Source organism: Podarcis bocagei (assembly GCF_964188305.1).
Source record: "Podarcis bocagei genome assembly, chromosome: 7".
Taxonomy (NCBI): Eukaryota; Metazoa; Chordata; class Lepidosauria; order Squamata; family Lacertidae; genus Podarcis; species Podarcis bocagei.
In genome coordinates, this window is record NC_138132.1 from 70,116,761 (window position 1) to 70,138,676 (window position 21,916).

Sequence of the window (21,916 nt, forward strand, 5' to 3'; positions counted from 1 at the left end):
GAGGGCAAACGTGGACTTCTGGGTCTCTTCATCTAGCCATCAGGACACTACCCAGGCCACCTCGTCATCAGCCCTGTTTTGCCTTCCCACTGCTTTTTCCTGGCTAGAATGTGTCCTTCAACTCTGGCAATGTCTTTTGGATGGTGGTTGAGGATGGATGGGTGCAGGAACTAGTCTTTTATACAAAGGTAACATCTGCAATTTTTGCTCCAATCACTTTTGCACCTGGCCACTCCCACCATCAGATCTTTGAAGGGTCCCCGGAAAAACAATATTCCTCACCCCTGGATCAAAGCCTTGTGCTAGAGAAGGTATTATTGGAGATGGGGACAGGAAGTAGCAATGGGTTTATTTCAGCCTTTCCATACTTGCTTGGCTTGCCTTCCAAGTTAACTTGGGGAATTTCTAAAATCAGTGTTGGAATTTGGCAAATGCAGGGTTTGCTGGAGTCTTCAGTTTATGGTTTTACTTGGTTTCCTTGTGGCTTACTGAAGCACACCAACCACCAGAGCTTATGAAGATGGATGAAATCTGGTCAAGAAGGAATCATGATTCCATCAGGATTCCTTTTTATGCTGCAATTTAGTCACTGCACATACGAGCACATGTGCATGGAATCCTGATGCAACTGCATTTAATCAATGCACATGCATGCAATCGCATTAATATTCCGTGTTGTGCTGTGATTTAATCAGTGCATGTCGGAGCATGAGCAGTTGTGCGTGGAATCTCGATGTAATTAAGCAGTCATGTCAGAACTCCATTTTACACCTTGATTAAATCAATGTCATCATTACAACTGTAATTTGTAAGTTAAAAAAAAGGCAAGCTGAAACCCGTGAGAAACTGCACATGCACAGTTGTCTGAACAAAGTCTGGAAATAAAAGGAAGCAGAAATAAATAGCTGGTTGCTAATGGAGAGGTGCCCTGTGGAAGCAAGACTCTGGAAGGAGGAGGAGGAGGGGGATGAGATTTCCATTAGCCTTATTTGCACCTTAGAATCTGGAAAGCAACTTGGATGGAGAGATTTAGCACAAGCAATGGCACACCTTGCCCAACAGAGAGAGCAGACAGTCAACCAGCACAATTGCTTTTACCTTTTCATAGTACTTGATCTCATATTCCAGAATGATGCCGTTGGGCTGATCCGGTTCCTGCCATAGGAGCGTGACACTGTTTTGGCCCACGTTCTCCTGGTGAACGGCCAGCACTTGGGATGGAGCTATGGAAACAGACAATAGGAGACCATATGAGGTTGGTGCTGATAATGCCAAGGTTGCAGGTTTGATCCCTGTATGCTACAGCTGCATAGGTTGGGCTAGATAATCCTCAGGATCCCTTCAAACTCTACTGTTCTAGAGGAGAGAGAGAGAGACAGAGACAGAGAGAGGCCATGGTGGAAGTGGAGAAAGCAAGGAGGCCAGCTGTAGATGGAGTCAGAGCCATTGCAAGGTGGGCCCACCTCCTGTTTGATTGCAAGTAAGACAATAGAAAGCTAGGAGCTGACCAAGGGGAGACCGAGGTTGGTGGGGTTCTGTTTCATCTGCCTTAGTGGACCACCATTGTCAAATGGGTCAAGAGGTTCTAGATGGCTTAGGTAACCAAGCTCAGCCATACAGCAATTGCTATAAGAGGGAGACTACATTTAATCTCACGACAAGCACCAGTTAGTGGCATTGTCAGGCAACTGCCAGGACATCAGTACTCCAGGAAGGCTTACTATGGGTGCCTGCCTTGTGAATTCCTAAAAACACTCAACAACCATAATAGCATGACACTGATTTCCATCCATATACAATTCGGGTTGCAAATTTTCCCATTGGTTTATTTGATTCCGTTTGGGAATCACTTCTCATACAATATCTCGAAGGGACTTCGCAGCAAAAACGCCAACCACCAAAAAATTAAAAACAGTTCCAGATACAAAAACAAAATTAATTTTAATATGTTAAAAAAAACCAAAAACAGTTTCAGGCTTGATACAGGCACAGTCTGGAATAAAGATCTGCCGTTGAAAGTGTTGTTGACAAAGGAAGGTTTTCAGAGAATTGGAAAGAATTCTTCAGCAAAGTATACTCCAACTCTGAATTGGAAGAGTACTTCATTCCTCAATAAATTGGTGTGTTGACCTTTTCTTGCTATCTAGAATTAGCGATTCATCATTGCTCTTGCTATGTAGATGACATTTTGTATGTATATAAAACATTTTTGCAGAGATGGCCTCTGCCTGATATGTTGGGGGAGGGAATTCCAAAAAGGAGGTGCCACTACCGTAAAGGCATGATTGCTCTCTCATACAGAAGTGACCTCCTGATAAAAGCAGAGTAGGCATGTCAGGGGTAAGATGATATTTTAGGTATATTTTTCCAGGTCTTCCTCATCATTAATAGTAACAGTTGGGGATTGGACTAGATGATCCTTTGGGTCCCTTCCAAATCTGCAATTCTATGACTCTACGAATTAAGGCTGCAATCCTATGCCCACTTACCTTGCGCTATGCTCCACTGAACTCATTTCTGAGCAGACATGTATAGGATTGCTCTGTTAATCTGCAATGTTTTTAATGGGTCAAAACATCCAGAGTAGGGTAGGTATGTGAGATGGAGTTCTGGTTGGTTCTATCGTGGAGGGGAAAGAAAAAGAAAAGAAAAGCAGAAAATAATGGAACTGGGAAAGGTCACAAAAGGCAACCCAAATAAACAGAGGATGAAGAATCTTCCTCACAAAGAAATGCTTTTTGTTGTTGTTGTTGTTGTTTTAAAAAAGGCTATTGGAGGGACATGAAAGAGGATAATATAATGTTCCATTGGTGTGGAGGAAGTAAATAGAGAGGAGTTCTTCTCCTTCTCTCATAATACTAGAATGCAAGAGATCACCCTGGGAAATTGGTTAGCAATAGATTCAGGATGCATGGAAGGAAAAGACTTCTTCATGCAATTTCTAGAAATCAGTCAAGTTTGTGGGATTCAGTGCTACAGGGGTGGCGATAGCCACTAGTCTATTCTGCCTTTCAAGAGGATCAAGCAAGTAACAGAGAGAAGGCGAGCACCTAGGACCTGCCAAAATGAAAAAGGAGGTTCAAAGAGGGCAGCAGTTTGCATAAAATCTGAACGTGCCAATTTGGCCGTTGCCAGAATGGCACCTGTGGAAGCCCATGAAGTTAGGCTTGAAAGAAATGTTCCATTGCTGCTAATAAAATGGGTTGCAGTGTGTGCTTGGTTGCGGTGTGCATGGTATCCACCAACAGTTTCTCCAGTCTGCAAATGTGTCTATGGGCCCAAAACGGCTGGTGAACCCAGGGCTCATACATATGTAGAGATGCACATTTTAAAATGATTGCTGCAATTTAAATAGAAGTGCAATACTAGCACAGGAGTGGAGAAGACTGTGACCAGGTGATCTGGGTGCCTGCTCAGCCAATTGTAATGATGCCATTGATGGGCAACATCAAGGCCCCTTCCATCTTCGTGTTCATTATCTTTCAACATTATCAGAAAAGCAGACCCTACAAATGTCCCTATTTTTCAGGGACAGCCCCGAATTTACAGAAGCCATCCCAGTTTCCAATTTGATCCTGGAATGTCCCGTTTATCCTAAGGATGTCCCTATTTTCATCGGAGAAACACTGGAGGGTATGGAGTTATGTGACCTTCCCAAGCCAAGGAGATAAGTAACTATACAACCTTTAGATGACATCTGAAGGCAGTCCTGTATAGCGAAGGTTTTTTAATGTTTTATTATGTTTTTATATATGATGGAAGCTGCCCATAGTAGCTGGGGCAACCCATTCAGATGGACAGGGTCTTGTTGTTGTTGAATAGGACATCCCTATTTTTATTGGAGAAATTTTGGAGGGTATGGTAACGCTCGTGATCTGCACAGCCCTTCAAGGAGAGGACTGTTGTCTGTAAAGTAGGCCACATAACCACCTGAAATAACATGGAGCTGGTGATGAAGGACATCTGACCTAGGGAACCATCCATGTCACTTAAATTTGGGAGCACCTCAATGGATTCCAGCCAGTGCTTTTTCTTTTCTTTTTTTAGAAAAAAGATACTGGTACCCACCATGAAGTTGTTAAATTAAGTGCCACACTTCTAACATTTAGGGGGGAAAGGTGCCAGTACAGTGGTACCTCGGGTTACATACGCTTCAGGTTACAGACTCCGCTAACCCAGAAATAGTACCTCGGGTTAAGAACTTTGCTTCAGGATGAGAATAGAAATCGTGCTCCGGCGGCGCGGCATCAGCAGGAGGCCCCATTAGCTAAAGTGGTGCTTCAGGTTAAGAACAGTTTCAGGTTAAGTATGGACCTCCGGAACTTAACCCGAGGTACCACTGTACTGAACAACACTGAGTAGACAACACTTGAGTTAAATGGACCAGGCGTCTGATTGAGTATAGGTCAGCTTCTTACATGCCTGATCCTGCCATAAAAACCTCTTTGCCCATTCAGTGAGATCTACCATGTTCAGCCCTGAGAGGCTGAAAGCCAGTCTGGCAGGGCAAGCAGGGGGGAGGGCATCTCCTACCTGCCTGGTTTGTGGTGATGTTGACGGCAACGAATTTCGGTGGCTCGAGGGTCAGGTCGGAGACCCCGTTGACGGCCTCCACCCAGAAGGAGTAGTTGGTGTGGGCCAGGAGGTTGGTGACAGCCAGGGATCCCTGGGCCAGGTTCACAGGCTGGGGCAGGAAGCGGATGCCAGGGCTGCAGGCCTCGCACTGGCCAGAATCCCACAGGCAGTGGCGGCAGAGGACGTTGTAGAAGATGTCGCTGCGGCCGCCTTTGTCCAGAGGCGGGGACCACTCGAGGGTGACGGAGGTGCCATTCACACTAGAGAGCAGGTTCACGGGGGCAGAGGGAGGACCTGGAAACAATCAGGAGGAGCGCAGGGTCATGGAGGGAGAGTTGGAAGGAACTTCCATAACAACCCTAATATTTGTTTATTTATTTAGGGCATTTGCACCCTGTTCTTCAGGGACGCGGGTGGCGCTGTGGGTCAAACCACAGAGCCTAGGGCTTGCCGATCAGAAGGTCGGCGGTTCAAATCCCTGCGACGGGGTGAGCTCCCTTTGCCTGGTCCGTGCTCCTGCCAACCCAGCAGTTCGAAAGCACGTCAAAGTGCAAGTAGATAAATAGGTACTGCTCCAGCGGGAAGGTAAACGGCGTTTCCGTGTGCTGCTCTGGTTCGCCAGAAGCGGCTTAGTCATGCTGGCCACATGACCCGGAAGCTGTATGCCGGCTCCCTCGGCCAATAAAGCGAGATGAGCGCCACAACCCCAGAGTCGGCCACGACTGGATCTAATGGTCAGGAGTCCTTTTTACCCTGTTCTTCAGTCAAAAAAAGGATCCTCGCCTGCAATCCATTAAAACAGGCTTATCATCTTAAAACACATACACATGCAACACAACACACAAGGGAAACGGGACAGGGAGGAAAGAGAAAAACTGAGCCAAACCTCAGGCACCAATTTTTGAACAGCTGTTCCTGTGCCAGCTGGCACAGTTCAAAAGCAGGAGGTGCCTGATGGAGCCAGGCCTCCAGCAAAGCTGATGCAATGAGCCTTCTGATTCCTATCTCTTCCACCAAGGCAGCCTGATGGAATGGCTGTCCCCACATGATGGGAGAAGAGGTCTGCAGGCACACCTCCTCTCCTCTGCTCCTGTAGACATATAACCCTGTCCCAGAGTGGGGAACATGCAGCTCTTCAGATGAGGCACAGCCAAGGTGGTGCCCTGCAGATATTACTGGACTACAAGTCCCATCAGCCCTGGGGCATGCGGAGGGCACTACCTTGGCTACTCCCATCCACCCCAACCAGCATGGTCAATGCTCAAGCATGAAGGGAGTGGGGGGCAAATGTTGCACATGGGTATAGGGATATTGCCCCCTCTTTTTGAGCCAGGGAAATGGGCTGCAAAACAATGCATTGGCTTGCACAGGTGCGCAATCTCAGTGTAAGGTGTTTAAATCTGCTGTTTGCATGTGTGTGTGCGTGTGTGTAATTGATCGTATAAGATTGTCAACCACACAGATGTCTGTAGGAGATAAAGGGTGTGGCATGCCTGGTGACAGGTGAGTTTTCCACTAGCTCTAACTATTTAGAGACAGTCAGGTGTATTCCAGTGCTTGGGCTCACTCAAGAGCTCATCCAAATGGGAATTTGGAGACAAAAATCATCCAGCAACTTGCATACGAATATTCAAAATGTTGTTTATTTATTGCATTTTATATTCCACTTCTTTCTCCAAGGAGCTCAAGATGGTGTGTGTGTGTGTGTGTGTGTGTGTGTGTGTGTGTGTGTGTGTGTGTGTTCTCTCCCCCCCCCCAATTCAATTTCACAATAACCCTTATTTAATTGGCAGCACCAGTTTGAACTGGGGCCCTTCTGCATGCAGTGCATGTGCTCTAGCATCAAGCTAAGGTCACTCTTTCTGACCACAGGATTAAAAACAGAGAAGCATAGAAATGAAAGCTGCCCTAAATATCCAAGTCAGTAGAACTCTGGGTCCTTGCCAACCCCCCCCCCCATTTGTTTACCACCTCTGCTCCCCTGTCAACAGGCATCTTCCTGACCGCAAAAAGAATTTGTTCAAGCAAATGATGGGATTTGCACGTCCATCTACAGAAAAATTGCAATGAGATGCAAATGGATTTGCATGGGTCTCCTGCTCCTAAAACGAAACAGGCTCTCTTCCTCTGCCTCACCCCTCTTGCAAATTCTGCCCCCTTTTATCTTTGGCCTGCAAATCTGAGAATTTTGCTTTTTTAAAAAAAGTTTCTCATTTTTTCCACTCTTAAGCTGTCCACATCAGCTTTAAAGAAGCAAGTTCCTGTGAAAATGCACCAGCGCTTTACGGCGAAATCTTCCTAATGTTTCCGTACGCTGTTTTCCCTAATGCATACATATTTTGCAAAGCAATTTTCACTCCTTTGATGGATTTTTGCAGGCTGCTTTGAGGACTGGTACAAGGTGTCCAATGGTGGAAAGACTTGGAAAGCAATGGGTTCTCCTTTGTTAGAGGTTTTTAAGCAAAGGCTGGGTAATTACCTACCAAGGATACTGGAGCAGCGAAATGGCATCCTCTCTGACTCTTACAATTAAAATATACAAACATGGATGCATAACCTTGAAATCCAAAATGCTGAAATATAATGGATAGAACACTATAATCTATATAACTGATAGAACATTATAATCTATATAATTGATAGAATACTACTACTACCACTACTACTACTACTACTATTTTGGGCAGGAAAATAATATTACTATTTTTTAGGGCAGGGAATTTTTTATGGACCACATCAGATCCTCTTTCAAATTTTCACATTGGGGTTTCATTTTATCTCCCTTTGGAAATGCCTCACCTTTTTGACCTGGATTCCAGAATAAGTGTGCAAACAACATTGAGCATGCTGCTGGCTCCCAGGGGAAGACCTTTTTTATTATTAATATCATCTAAAGGAAAACCAGTTGACAGACAGAAGGGCTGAAGCCCTTAGGACTAGCAGAGGAGCTTCCTGCTTGGCAGGTCCCTCAGGTGGCTCAGACCTTTCATGAAATGCACATGCTTGGCATGCACAAGTTGCAGGTTCAATCCTCACCATTGCCAGTAAAATCATCATAATTTTAAAGGCAGCAGGGACTGTAAAAGCATTTCTACCTGAGACAAAGTTGGGGGGAAACAGCCTGTTGAAATGATCTGCCCTGTGTTTGTGTGTTTAAAAAATGGTTGTAGCCAACTAAGTTCTACTCAGAGAAGACCCACTGAAATCAATGGCCTTCAGTTTGGGCTTATCCATATTTAACTTTGCTCCGTGAATTCTAGACATAGGTCCAGCCTTTCTAGGGGTCCATGTCCAGGTGAGATTTTATTGTTCCAGCTGTTTCCCTGGGAAAAGCTGTATTTTACCGCTGAATCGGAGCAAACAGCAATCAGGTTTTTCCCAGGTTGCTATTTGCTCCAATTCAGCAAGAAAATGCAGGTTTTCCTGAGGAACGCACCAGGACCAGACCAAAAGAAAAGAAAAACACTCAGACACAGATCTGGAAAGCTCAGACCTGTACCTAGAAAAGCACAAAGGTAAGTATGGATGAGCCTTTTGTCATATTCTTTTATTTCAATGGGCCTACTCTGAGTAGGACTGTCATTGCAGAGATATGTAATGTAACAGAAGGAAAGAAGAAGAAGAAGAAGAAGAAGAAGAAGAAGAAGAAGAAGAGGAGGAGGAGTTTGGATTTGATATCCCGCCTTTCACTCCCCTTCAGGAGTCTCAAAGAGGCTAACAATCTCCTTTCCCTTCCTCCCCCACAACAAACACTCTGTGAGGTGAGTGGGGCTGAGAGACTTCAAAGAAGTGTGACTAGCCCAAGGTCACCCAGCAGCTGCATGTGGAGGAGCGGAGACACGAACCCGGTTCCCAAGATTACGAGACTACCACTCTTAACCACTACACCACATCAGCTCACAATTAAGAACTATCTATCAATCCTGCTTTAGGCATATTCTTGAATATAAGCAGTCCACACGCCCAAATAGATATGCAAATTAGACTGGCAATTATAAGATATACGTTCGAATGTAGAAATGGCAGGAAGATTTTCAAGCCCAGCGAGTTATGGATGGTGGGTGTTTATCTTCCTGTAAGCCACTTTGCAACCATAAGAGCTTGAAGAGTCCACTTTCATTATCTCATTTCCTTCTGGCAGGAAAGTGGTTTAAAAGCACTTCACCGTGTTCGTAAGCAGATAAACTGGGGTGTGTTGGATCAGAAGTGTTGGTTTTTTGGTGATTTCCCTAAAAAATACGGCAACCCGATATGAGCCAGGGACCATATATGCTTAGTTTGCCGCTGGAATTAGACAATTTTGATGTTTTGACATTGTTGCTGAAGACATTTTGGTTGAAGAAGGGAGTGCAACCCGGTCATTTTATGGCAATTGTACAATTGTAGAAACAGTTTTATTGCTTTAGTTTATGGGGTTTATCATCTTTTTTATTTTATCTTATTTATTTAGGAAATGCATAGACTGATGGATCAACACAATCTTCCAAGTAGTGCGCAAATGATATTGGAGTGGGTGGAGCCAGAGGCAAAGGTGGGCGGGACAACACACACTCACATGATCCTCTCTATCCTCCATTCAGACATGCAAGATGCAATATCAGAGTTCAAGGACACGTTCTCCACAGTAACTCCAGCAGGGCTCTTACTGTGGTGGCCCCTATTCTGTCGAGATACAATGGGCACCTACTATCTTCACTTTCTGGAAACAATTGAAGACAGGTCTTTACCACAAATGTCTATTCACATGGCTTCAGTTTTAAATGCATTTGCTCTCTTTTTTGCTTTTTTAATTGTCTTTAATTATGTTTAGTGTAAATCATATTGGGATGGTTGTTTGGAGGGGGATTCATTTACTACTACTACTACTACTGCTAATAATAATAATAATACTTCTACTCAGGCAAAAATACTTCAGATGTAAAGCACTGAGAGGTGTGGCCTGAGTGGAAATCCAAGGGCCAAACAGAGAAAGCTTGAGGGCCACATTTGGCCCCTGAGCCACCCACCCCTGCCCTCATATTTATGAAGTTATGCTGCTTCACTTCCTTATTGCATTCTGGTATCAGGCTAATTTATTTCTGATGTTCCTGATCCCAAGAAATCAGAATCACAGGCTGGAAAGAGAAGCCAAGCCAATTATGAATAGTGCAAAGCATGCGGTATTATTTATTATTTATTTTATTCATTGTTTATTTTATTTGCATCCCACCATTCCCACCCCCCTGAGAAGCTCACAGTGGTGTAAATGGTTCTGCCCCTCCTCATTTGATCCCCACAACAACCCTGTGGGATTGGTTAGGCTGAGAGGCAGCGACTGGCCCAAGGTCACTCAGTGAGTTGCAGGGCCGAGCAGGGATTCGAACCCTGGTCTCCGAGGTTGTAGTCTGACACTCTAACCACTACAGTAAAGGTAAAGGGAGCCCTGACCGTTAGGTCCAGTTGCAGACGACTCTGGGGTTGTGGCGCTCATCTCGCTTTATTGGCCGAGGGAGCCGGTGTACAGCTTCCGGGTCATGTGGCCAGCATGACTAAGCCGCTACTGGCGAACCAGAGCAGCGCATGGAAAAGCCGTTTACCTTCCCACCGGAGCGGTACCTATTTATCTACTTGCACTTTGATGTGCTTTCGAACTGCTAGGTTGGCAGGAGCAGGGACCGAGCAATGGGAGCTCACCCCGTTGCGGGGATTCAAACCACCGACCTTCTGATCGGCAAGCCCTAGGCTCTGTGGTTTAACCCACAGCGCCACTCGTATCCCAACCACTACAGTACACCACACTTAATATTTGTTGGCTCTGGCTCCTCCCTTACTTTGTGGCTACAGGGTGCTCGTCAGTATCTTGGGAATTATCCTCTTTTATCTGACGGAGACTCGCAGTAAGGGTCTGGGTTGTCCAGGCATGCATGCAATACGAGGGAGCATTGGTGCATGAAGTACGTACGTGTGCAGGCTGCCGAAGGAGGGTCCTGCGCTGCTCTGTAAAAGTTGCTCTCACAGCGACACACCTGTGCCGCCTGGGTCTCTGAATAGCTGTGGGCAGGGCAGGTGGCACACAGCTGATCTCCAGGGGAAGACTTGTAGAAACCCAGTTGACAGGCTAGAGAGCAAAAAAAGGAGAAAGGATAGAGATGAGAAGGCAGAAGAGCAGCAGGTCAGTGCATGAGCTCCCACTGTGGCAGATCCCTGGGCAGCCCTAACCTTTGCTGCCGATGTGACACTGTGGAAAAGCAACCTGTTCCCATTCAGATGACTTTTGCTTCCCTCATTGATTTTGTCCTATGGGGAAACTAGGCAAAAGTTGGCTGTAAATTTCACTTTGGGTACCGTAGGCTAGTTTCTTCACATGCACCCCTGTCTATCCTTCCATCACTGCATGCAAGAGGCACGATCAGATTTCCAGGGCGTATTCCAGCCAGGCAAAAACACTCAAGCAGGCAGCAAAGAGGGGTGAAGGTTGTGCCTTTGCAGAGTCCCAAGGGCCAGGTATAAAGGTCTGGAGGGCCACATATCACCCATGTGACTCAGGTTCCCCACCCCTGCTATAACCACTACACCACATTGTCTCTCTAGCTTTTAATTGGTTGATTTAGTTTCTGGAAATCTGAACTTTGAAGGCATGGTCTTCCCAATCCGCCACTCATTCCCGTTCATCAATAAAGAGCTGCTCCCCCAAATACTAGTTGCTAGGCATCATAATTGGGGAGTGTGATGTCACACTCAATTCCTGCTTGCAGACTTTATGGGGACATCTAGCTTGGCTTTCATGAGAAAGGGAAGCTGGTCCTAATAGGCCACTGGCTTGATCCACCAGGGATCTCTTTGTTCTGATTCATTGTATTCACCTTTAAAAAAACGATTGTTCAGATTCTGAGAGAATAAGGAGTAGCAATCGCTGGACTTGTAAAAGAATATTGTGAAATGATCCATAATGAATTGGGGGGGGGGGAGTGTTCAAAAGTACTTTTTTAAAAAATAACACAGAATCCATTCTGTTAGGGATAATTCAGACTGAAATTCCCAGGTGCTCAAAGGGGTTATTTATGTATGCTACTATTGCGGCCCGTGTTTTGTTAGCCCCAAAATGGAAAACGAGTGAGGTCCCAACCAAAGAAGGAGGGTAACTTAAATCGACAGAATATACACAACTTGCAGACTTAACATATAGAACAAGAGAACAAGAAGAACATACGTTTAAAGAAGATTGGAAAACGTTTATTGAATATATGGGAAATAATTGTGTGCAGCTGAAAATGCTGGCAGCATTAAGATAAATTCAACGGTGTAAACAAGTTTTGATGGATGCAATAATGGAATACTGAATGGTATAGTTTTTGTAAAATATGCAGGGATTTGTAATATGTAAAATGAACCATGGAAAGAGAAGGGAAGTCATGGATGTCTTAAGGATGTGAAATCAGTATTTTAAATTGTAAAACAGAAAATTGTGCGTGTGTGTGTGTGTGTGTGTGTGTGTGTGTGTGTGTAGTAGCAATGGCTGCTAGTCAATGTGGCTCTGTTCCACCTCCACTATCAGAGATATGAAGCCTTTGAATACCAGTTTCTAGGAGTCGCAGGCGGGGAGAGTTTCTCTTGAACTCAGGTCCTGCTTGCAGACTTCCCATAATGGGTGTCTGGTTGACCACTATGAGACAGGATCCTGAAGCAGATGGTCCTTTGACTTGAGCCAGCAGAGCTCTTCCTACGGTCTCAGAAGATGCCCTAAGGCTGCTCTGCAGATCCCATGACATTTGGAGTACACATTGGTTTTCTAGGTTCACTCATTTCCCCACCACCTTCCCCATAGGCAGAGTCTGCCTCTGACTCCTGTTCCTTCTTGCCGGCCCTTTTCCCTCACTGCTTTCCTTCTTCCCACCCATCTCTCTATGTAACCAGCTGCCACCTGCCGCGTCCTCCTGCCTCGGGAGCTGACAGGCTCATCTCCCAAAGCGCGGGTGGGTGGGAGGGCCCAGCCAAGCCATCTGCAGCATGGTCCATTTGTCCTCCTGCTCGCTCTTCTGAGAGACAGGAGAACATCTGCTAATAAGCCGATGGGATGGCTGAAATGATAGGCAGGCCTGTCTGTCAAAGAGATGATAGCAAAGCGAGAACCACTCTGCTGGGTACCAGCTCAGAGTTCAGGGGGGCGGGGGCTGCACCATGCATATGAAAGGACTTTGGGGACACAAAGGCTGCATTCAGAGCAGCTCAGCACAGGAGTAAAGAAAAACAAGACAGGCTCACTCCACCCACCCACCCCCTACCCCACAATTGCCAGGTTCAGAGCCTGCAACCACCACACACCCTTCTTGCAAATTCCACTCTTCAACCTTATTTACTAATTGGCTTCCCTTTGGTTTTAGCTAAGGCAGGGATGGGCTCCTGGGACTCTCTGTCTGGCTCTTGGGACTCTCCCCAGACCACACCCCTCTCTGGCCCTCCTTTTCACCCTGCTTATGTGTTTTTGCCTGGCAGGAATGGGTCCTTGAGCCGGATCTACACATTTTGCCATAGGAAGCAAATGTCTGCGCTGCCACCCTCACACTCTGTGATTGTGAACTCCAAGCATCAAGGGTCTATCGTTGATTTACTTGAATACTGATAATCTGCACTTTCCTAAAATATATTGCTATAAAAGTTGGGTACCACCCCGCACTCTCTGCCGAGTGATGACAAAATCCCAGGGGGTTCCAGGGACACCCCCAAGTCTGTGGACTTTCGGAGAATTAAGACACAATGGAGACTGTTAGAGCTTGAAGAAATATGGTTTATTCACCTATTTACATCTTCAGTCTGCATGGAAGGAGTCTGGCTCTTACAGCATGGTCATTTCAAGAAAGGCAGTGCAGCCCTGGAGTCCAAGGCATCTTTCTCCCTGTTAGCTCTGCAGCCAACCTGTCTGAGATGGATCCCAGTCTTTCCCCCCTCTCCTTCTTCTTCCCAGCAACTTTTGCTAAAGGCTCCCTTTTCCTGACAACCTTCCAAACACGCCCCCCCCCCCCGTCTCTGTTCACATGGGGAGGACAGTTCTCTTGCATTGCCAATAGCTCTCAACGCCTAGCTTGGCCAGGTCGTTTTTGCATAGGCTACTTTGGGAATTCCTCTGCGGCTTGTATTTTCATCCATGCCCCAATTAATCAAAACCCTACCATTTATTAATTTCTAGGACTGGGTGTGTGTGTGTGTGTGTGTGTGTGTCCCTATCTATGACAATATCAAAATGGCTTACAAAACAGCGAGGTCTTTGTTCGCCTTCTGCCACCCACCAGTCTGCTCTCGTTCCAGGCAGCAACAGCAAAAGCTGCAACCACAGCAACACCCCCATCATCAACCCCAGCCTTTGGTCAGCCACTGCTAAAGGAACAGGGTCTTTAGCAATGTGGCCTGCTTCCCAGGGAACAGCAAGGACAAGGCACTGCTGGAAGCTGACCAGGTTCTACAGCTGATGCATGGGTGCCAATTTGCATAAAATATGGGGGGGTTGCAGGTAAGCTCCACCCTGCATAATTGATCACAAGACACACAGCATTTGGATGACAATGCCCATTAACTTTGGGGGAGCCCAGCCCCCTCAAATATTTTATTGGGAGGGGGGAGAGACGAAGGGACCTCAACCTCTAGGAGTTGGCTCCTATGAGATGATGTCTGGGGCTTGCAGAGCACCAAACCCTGTGCTTGGCATCACCACTGCTTGGAAAGGTGTGGGTCAGGGGGGCTCGGCTTGGCCACACTGTGTGCCAAATCAGATCTATGGGCCAGAGGTTTCCCCGTCCCTGCCCTTTCCCTTCCTTGACTGCTTGTCTGCTGGAGAAGCTGACGCTTGATAGATGAACTCCAGCCTCTCTTTGACTGTCAGTTCATTATACAGAGAGAAAACCCTGGGAGAGTTAAGGGGGTAGGAGGCGCCGAGGAAGGTAGTCTGGTTGTACTAAGCTGACAGCACCCAGGCCTCTGTGACAGGCCTTCGCCTCTGGGGATGTGCCTTCTGGTGACCTGCAAGGGATGAGAGAGACTCTGAAGCAGGAGCTCAGGTCTCCCCTCTGTGCTCTTTCCGAAGGCGATGGCTCCTGAGGGATGGCAGGGGCGGCCCCAAGGTTCAGTCCCTTTACCTCTGATTGGCATGGGGGTCGCAGCCTGCTTAGCATAAGTGACACAGCCGTGGCTGGGAGCCTTTGGAAGGGCTCAAGCAACGATCCCTGTGAAATGCTAAACTCTCCAGCGAACCAGGCTTGCAAGACTTATGCTATCGGAGCAGTTGCAGGGCTAAAGGGAAATTCTTTTGTATCTAGCCCGCCCTAGATACAAAAAGACAGCATCTTTTTGCCAATATCAGAGTACAGGGCAGAGCACAGGGCACTCACAGCTCTGTCCTCTCCCTGCACCTTAGCATTTGCCACCTGAGGCAGCTGCCTCACTCTGCCTCTTCCTAGGGCTGGCTCTACCCACTCAGCACACCCTCTTCCCAAAACCACACCCCTCACCAGCCTTGCTTCACACCCTTTTCAAGGGATCATTAGGAAAAGGAATTGAAAGCAAAAGTGCCGATATCATAATGCCGTTATATCAGTCGATGGTGCATTTGGAACACTGTGTACAAGTAACTCATGTCTTAAGTGAGGGTTAGGTTCCGGGGGTCTATGTATATATGCAAAAATGTGTAAAGCCAGGAACCCTGGGAAGTGGGCTCTGGAATGCTGCCAGAGCCCTTGCAAGCTCCTTTCCCAAGCCAGGTAAGCCCACAATTGCAGTTTTGTGCAGGGGCAGTGGAATAAATGAATGAAAAGTGGGTTTCCTTCACTTTCCATTGATTTATTTATTTTCACCCAGCCACAATCTTACAATCAAGTAAGTAAAATAATTGCAAGCGACCTGTACAAAATCTCGTTCTGTCACCTCAAAAAGGAGCCGGGAAAGGTTCAAAATAAGTAAACCAAAATGATCAAGGGGTTGGAGTCACCTCCCCCTCCAAGGAAAGGTATTTGGGACATTTTAATTTAGAGAATGGGACGTGGGTGGCGCTGTGAGTTAAACCACTGAGCCTAGGACTTGCCGATCAGAAAGTTGGCGGTTCGAATCTCCACGATGGGGTGAGCTCCCGTTGCTCGGTCCCTGCTCCTGCCAACCTAGCAGTTCGAAAGCACGTCAAAGTGCAAGTAGATAAATAGGTATCGCTCTGGCGGGAAGGTAAACGGCATTTCCGTGCGCTGCTCTGGTTCACCAGGAGTGGCTTAGTCATGCTGGCCACATGACCCGGAAGCTGCACGCCAGCTCCCTCGGCCAATAAAGCAAGATGAGCACCACAACCCCAGAGTCGGCCACGACTGGACCTAATGGTCAGGGGTCCCTTTACCCTTAATTTAGAGAAAAGACTAGGGAGATGTGACAACATGACAGAAATTTGGAAATTTGCTTTGTGACCGACTGACAGTTTTGGTAGCACAGGGAGCCAGTCTGGTCCGTTGGGCTCTTGGTTCTGCCACCTGCCTGACCCTTAAAAAAATGCATAGCCACAGCAAGACTGTGATGCTTTCAGGAATTTCCAGCAAACACAGGAGGGATGACCAACTTCCTTTACAGTCTCAGTCCAGCAACAGGCACTATCCTATGTCTCCTCTTCCGCTGCCTTGGAAGCTCCTTTCTTAGGTAAACATTAAAGCTATAAAGAAGTCCTTAGCTGTGCAAACATCTTTAAGAAATAGGATGCCTAGCTGTGAGAAGGAATGGGGAATTAATTTGGAGTCACATTAGGATGCTACTACGAAGGTAAAGGTTTAATTTCTTCCCCTGCCCCCAAAAATTGAATTTCTCTGATATTTATAGAAAGATGATTAGGACTACAAAGTGGGGTTTACATCATCCTGTCCCAATGGCAGGGAATGAAATATTACCCAGGGTGACAGCAGTGTGGGATCTCATTCTGACAATTAAAACAGCGGAACGAGGAATTTCCAATTCCAGTTGATTTGGGTTATCAATCTTGCAGCGCCGATTCTTTTCTCTGCTGAAAGAGCAGGCTAAACATCAGAAAGAACTCTCTCACTGTAAGAGATGCTCAGCAGAGGAACGGTCTCCCTTGGAAAGTAGTGGACTCTCCTTCCTTGGAGGTGTTTAAGCAGAGGTTGGATGGCCACCTGTCATGGATGCTGTAGCTGAGATTCTTGCATTGCAGAGGGTTGAACTTCCAACTCTACAACACTATGATTCCAAGTCCAGGCTAAGAGTGCTTTAACTGGGACTGGGACACCACATTCAATGAGTGTGCTAATGTGCATGCCTGTATACACAAGTGATGAACCTGTGCACTCGCACTGTTGTTCAAATGTAGCATTCAATAAACATGGAATCTCTGGTCTTCACAAATTTGCTGCCAGACAAAGGAAAGGGTTTAAGTGACACCAATTAAGGTTGCATTAATATGGAACTGTGTTCCGTTTCTCTGATGCTTCCCTAACTGCTAATTTCCGCACTATATTTGAGCTTCCACACAATGTAAAAGCCACTTCCAGAAATGTAGCAGAATATAGCACATATTTAGCACTCGTTCATGTGTTACTTGCTTCCGGGGGGGGGGGGATGTTTTGCAAATAACACAGAAATGAGCACTAAATTTGCACAGTATTTCCAGGAGTGGCTTTGACGTTGGGTGAAAGCTCAGATGTAATGTGGAAGTTGGGGAAACACTGGGGAAACAGGTTCAGCTGCTGTGTGAAAGCAGCGATAATGCGCCATTGAAGCAATTCCCTTTTTCTGGCAACAAGGCAAGGCATGCTAGGTCTGTTGTGCTTCCTAAAAAACAAGCCCACTACCAAGGTTTACATTTGACAGAAAGAATTGTGCAGTCTTGCTCTTTTCATTATTTTCTGCACAGGGTCTTAACTTTAGAACAAAAACACTAACTTCTCAAACTATCAGAATTATAGCAATTTTTTTAAAAAAACGCTGTAAATAAATAATTCTTACTGTCTAAGCAGTGTTCACATGTTCTATTCAATGTGTGCACCATCTGTGCACCCATGTACACAAATAGCTAAGCTGTACCAAGTATATTACTTCACACAGTACATGCAGAGAGAGAATTTGTACCTGTGTTCAGCTTAATCCCAGGTCTTTTTGGGGTCCAAGGTGCTGTTTTTGATCTTTAAGTCCCTTCACAGCTCAGGGACTCTGACTCTCTCTCTCTCCACCCCCACTTATATCTCCCCAGACCATCATATTTTCTCTGAAGGGTCTTCTCCAACTGCCCCTATTGCAATGATGCCCACATGACCTCATGAGACCTCAGGTTCAGGACAGGTCAAAAGCCGGGGCATAACTGAAAAGGAAGAACTGGAGTTCTCTTAGGGGAAATTGCTAGCAAAGAAAGTATATACAACAAAGGAATTGCAGAGTTGGAAGGGGTGCCCAGCGGTCATCTAGTCCCACCCCTGCCTGCCTGACCTGACATTCACTTTCTTGCCTGATGCCTACCCTCTGTATCACCCCTCCACACAACAGCTGTTGAGGGGGCAATCTGGAGGCGAAGGACTCCTTCCCCAGTCCTCTCCTTCCTATATCATAATTATGATTTTAAAACCTAATTAAACATTAGCAGGGCCAATGAGGACTGTGGCTTGCGGAGAGGGAGTGTGGCCTAGGGAGTCTTGAGGGTCAGATAAAGAACCCTGAAGGGCCACATTCCACCTCTGGCCAGGAAGTTCCCTCTTTGCTTCACCTGGTTCACAGCCTATGTGACTTCCGAACTTGCAATGTATCCAGGGCACGTGAAGACGGGCATCTGTCTAGCTTAGCCGTGTCCTTCCCTGCGTGACTTTGCCAGAGGTAACCTTGTGCAAGGTATTGTCAATCCTGCTGTTCACATTCCCCCTGCCTCTAAACAAAGCCGTCTTTTCATATTTGCCAAGTCAAAGCTCTGCTCCTCTAAATAGCGCTCCCCCCCTGAAAGAAACTGAAAGCAAACAAAGCCTCCTATGAGGACCCCAGTCAAATCGCCTGTTGTACACATGTAGCCTCAGGGCAGTGTGTGCTGCTGCCTTCTGCACAGCTGCTGCCTCCTTATCGTCGTTTATACAGTTGCGAGCTGCAGCCATCTTCCCAGAGCCCACGGACACTCGGGGAAAACGCCTCCGTCTTCCTCTAAGTGCTCGCCTGCGATGGATTAAGGAGATAGCTCTGTTTCTGTTGACTTTGCTTTTGTTTTCTTTGCTGAGGAAATTTCCTGCCAAAGGAAAGGCAGGGCTGCAGAAAAAACGGCCGGCTGATGGAGCCCAGAAGTGGCCAGAGCCCCCAAGGGAAGGCCCTGGAGCGGAGCCAAACGCACACAGCTGGAAGGGAGGCCGCTCGGCAAGGCGCCAAATAATCAATGCATGTGAGGCTGGCGCTCAGGGCAATCTCTACTCGGAGCAAATCGGGTATCTCCATTGTTATTGACTCCTGCACTGTACATGGGCCCAAAAGGACCTCCCGCTTCTAATTCCACCTCGAGAAGTCCTGGGAAGGTAGACAGTGGTGGAACCGGAAGCAATGTAATAATCCTTGGCTCCAGGATGCGTGCTGTAAGATGTTAGAGGTCTAAGCGGGCCATTTCCCTCTTCTGACTGGTTTCCTATTTTTCTCCCTTTAACCAACACCTTGACATCCTCCAGGTTATGGAAGCAGCACCAGATTTAGGGTGGTGTGGGCTAAGGGGGCATAAAATTGAGGAAACCCATAATCCATTTGGGGGTGCCAAATTTTGGGCTTGCACAGGGCACTGTTTTACTAGGGTTGCCATTTCCTGGAAATATCCATAATATTGCAGTCTGCAGCAGTGTCCAGGCAGAAATAGGTCAAATCTAGACCTATGGCAGCCCATGTCAGCAGTGCTGAAGAACAGCAATTTTTTTCATGATTTTGCCGAAAAAGCTCAACAGCTTTTCTGTCCAGATTTTCATGTACTGAAATATGGCAACCTTCGCATTATGAAAGATTACTGAAGTCTGCCCCTGATGGAAGCTCACAGGTCATTGTCAGGCAATGTTGTGATTTCTTTTTTTTAGCTGCAAATTGGGGGAGGGGGGCAACCCTGTACCTGTTCTTTGAAGTGGACCTGATCAAACAGAGCAACACCAAAACATTTTGTCCCAGTGCCTCTTCCCTCCATCCTTCCCAACAGCAGCAACAGTAGTTTTGCGCAACCCACATCCAGACTTACCCAGACACGAATCCCTTTGCTCCTCATAGCCGGCACTGCAGACGCATTTTCCGATGGGCACCAGCCACTCCCCGTCAGCACTGCAGTACATTTTCGGGGTGTCCCTTTCCTCAGAGTGCCCCACGCACTCGCCCCGCACCTCCACAAGGGACGAGGAGTCTGCTCCTGTCACTGCCTCAGAAAAGGACGCCAAGTTCCTCACCATGGCCGGGCACTTCTTGTAGTAAACTCGGACTGAGACGATGGCAATGCAGGCGCCAATGTCCTGAAAGGCCAGGTAGAAGCCTCTTTTGCTCAGGGGCCCCACGCCACGCACTTCCGTGTTGAGCTTGAGTCGCCGGACGCCCAGGTCCACGTTGGTGAAGCTCTCGTCGGCCGCAATGGTGTCAATCTTCACAAACTGGCTCTCGCGGGGGGTGCTGCCCAGATCACGGTCTGACTGGAGGTAGTAGAGGTTGAAGGTCTCCTTGCATGTGCCCAGGACCCCTGGCATGCTGTTGCAGTCCCGCAGGGTGAAGCGGATCTCTGCGTACACCCGGTGAGCCCCGTGACGCTGCACCCAGCTAGTCCGCAGCCAGTTGTTCTGGTTGGGGGACATGACATTGCAGACTTGGTAGGTGTGGATGGGGTTGAAGAATTCATCCATTTCATTGATGGAGTCCCACTTTGAAAGAAAGAGCAGGAGAGAGGAGTTAAAGGCACCAGTTCCAGCAGATTTTGTACTTCAAACCTACGTCCCAAGGTATGCGGCGTCACAGCAGATAGAAGCTAGGCAGGATTCATGCTTTAACTGACATCTTGACCTTTGTCAACAGACAAGTGTAGGAGGGTGCTGTAGGGCTATAGTCATAAAGGCACTGACTTCAGTCTCACTGAACTCAGTCAGGCTAGGGGAAGAAAGTGGTTCAATTCACATTTTAATGCCAGCTTACCAGGTTTGTGTGAATATGCAACCTGAAACCCATTTCTCTGAATTTTGCAATGCAATTCTCCAGCCAAGCAATAAAAGTTAAAATCCACATATTTGTAAAATGTGCACACAAAATAAAGTATAGAAATGCATTTGGGTAAAGTTGCTCATGAAATTGCATATACCAGAAACATACGTGTATAAAATGTACATATTAGCAGAAATGAGCACAAAAAACAAGTACGAATTTTCATATTGCCGTTTTGGGGGTAGGGAAATGTATGTGGGAATGGGGCAATCTAAATTAAGACTGGGAAAATGAGAAACTGGAAGAAACCACAATATGCAGATTCATCCATCCCTAAACAGGACTCATTTTGAGCAAACATTCGCAGGATTGTTAGTTGGATGAGTTCAGAGGTTACAGAACTACGTAGATTTGGACAGAGGACCAGACCGGGAAGTGGCTAACCCGACACAGGCCACTCTGGCACTCCTTTGCAAACAAAATTTGCCGTGATTTGAAGTTGGAGACTTTTTCTTTTACTGTGCAAGGCAGCAGAAAAAAGGCATCCAATTCAAAAAGTTCAGGTTTTGCCTGCTGAATGCTCCCACGTGACTTGAATTTTCTCATAAGACATCAGGTCCAGGAAAGATGACTCAGGTTTGCCCCGAACAGCCTTGCAAGCCGATCTCCAAGACCATATTAGGCCCATGTGGTGGAAGTTTCCCAACAGCTGATTATTTAAAGCACTTTCCTTATTTGAAAGAGGTTCCTCTGATTAACTGGGATGCAAACTGTGCAAGAAAAGGGACAGGCTGTGAGAGCTCCTATTACAACCTAACATGCACTGCCTTGTTCCTATCTCTGTTTCTTTTTTCATAAAGCGAAATGACTCTCCTCTCTTCCCATGTCATTGAGATAAGGTCTCCTAGCAAGATGAAAATGAGGACATCATAATTAATGCGGCAGGCAAGCGGGTTTGATTACATCTGTATTCAGGAACTTGTTAACAGTTTAAATTAAAATCAACACAAGATTTTAAACACACACACACACATACACACCAGATTATAAAGGGATAAAGATGCAAATAATAGATACGAGTGTGGCTTAAGCTTGCCCACATGGGCAAAGGAAGAAGGAAGCGCAGATGTTTGCTGGGAGAAATTGTTTGGCAAAGGGGAATTTTTTTCTTCCCACTATGCTATTAGAATTTGGGGTTATTCAATGGAGCTGAACA

The 21,916-nt window shown here is 46.6% G+C and overlaps 1 protein-coding gene across 2 annotated transcripts in view; it reads right to left on the minus strand.

Moving 5' to 3' along the window:
- Positions 1-21,916, minus strand: part of EPHA8 (EPH receptor A8) — a 60,355-nt gene that overhangs the window by 20,253 nt on the left and 18,186 nt on the right. For both annotated transcript variants that reach the window (XM_081201464.1, XM_081201463.1), the window contains exons 3-6: positions 19,763-20,426; positions 10,517-10,672; positions 4,534-4,869; positions 1,099-1,223 (exon numbers count right to left, since the gene is read on the minus strand). In XM_081201464.1, the coding sequence (XP_081057590.1) occupies positions 1,099-1,223; positions 4,534-4,869; positions 10,517-10,672; positions 19,763-20,426 (1,281 nt within the window). The remainder of the gene's footprint in view (positions 1-1,098; positions 1,224-4,533; positions 4,870-10,516; positions 10,673-19,762; positions 20,427-21,916) is intronic.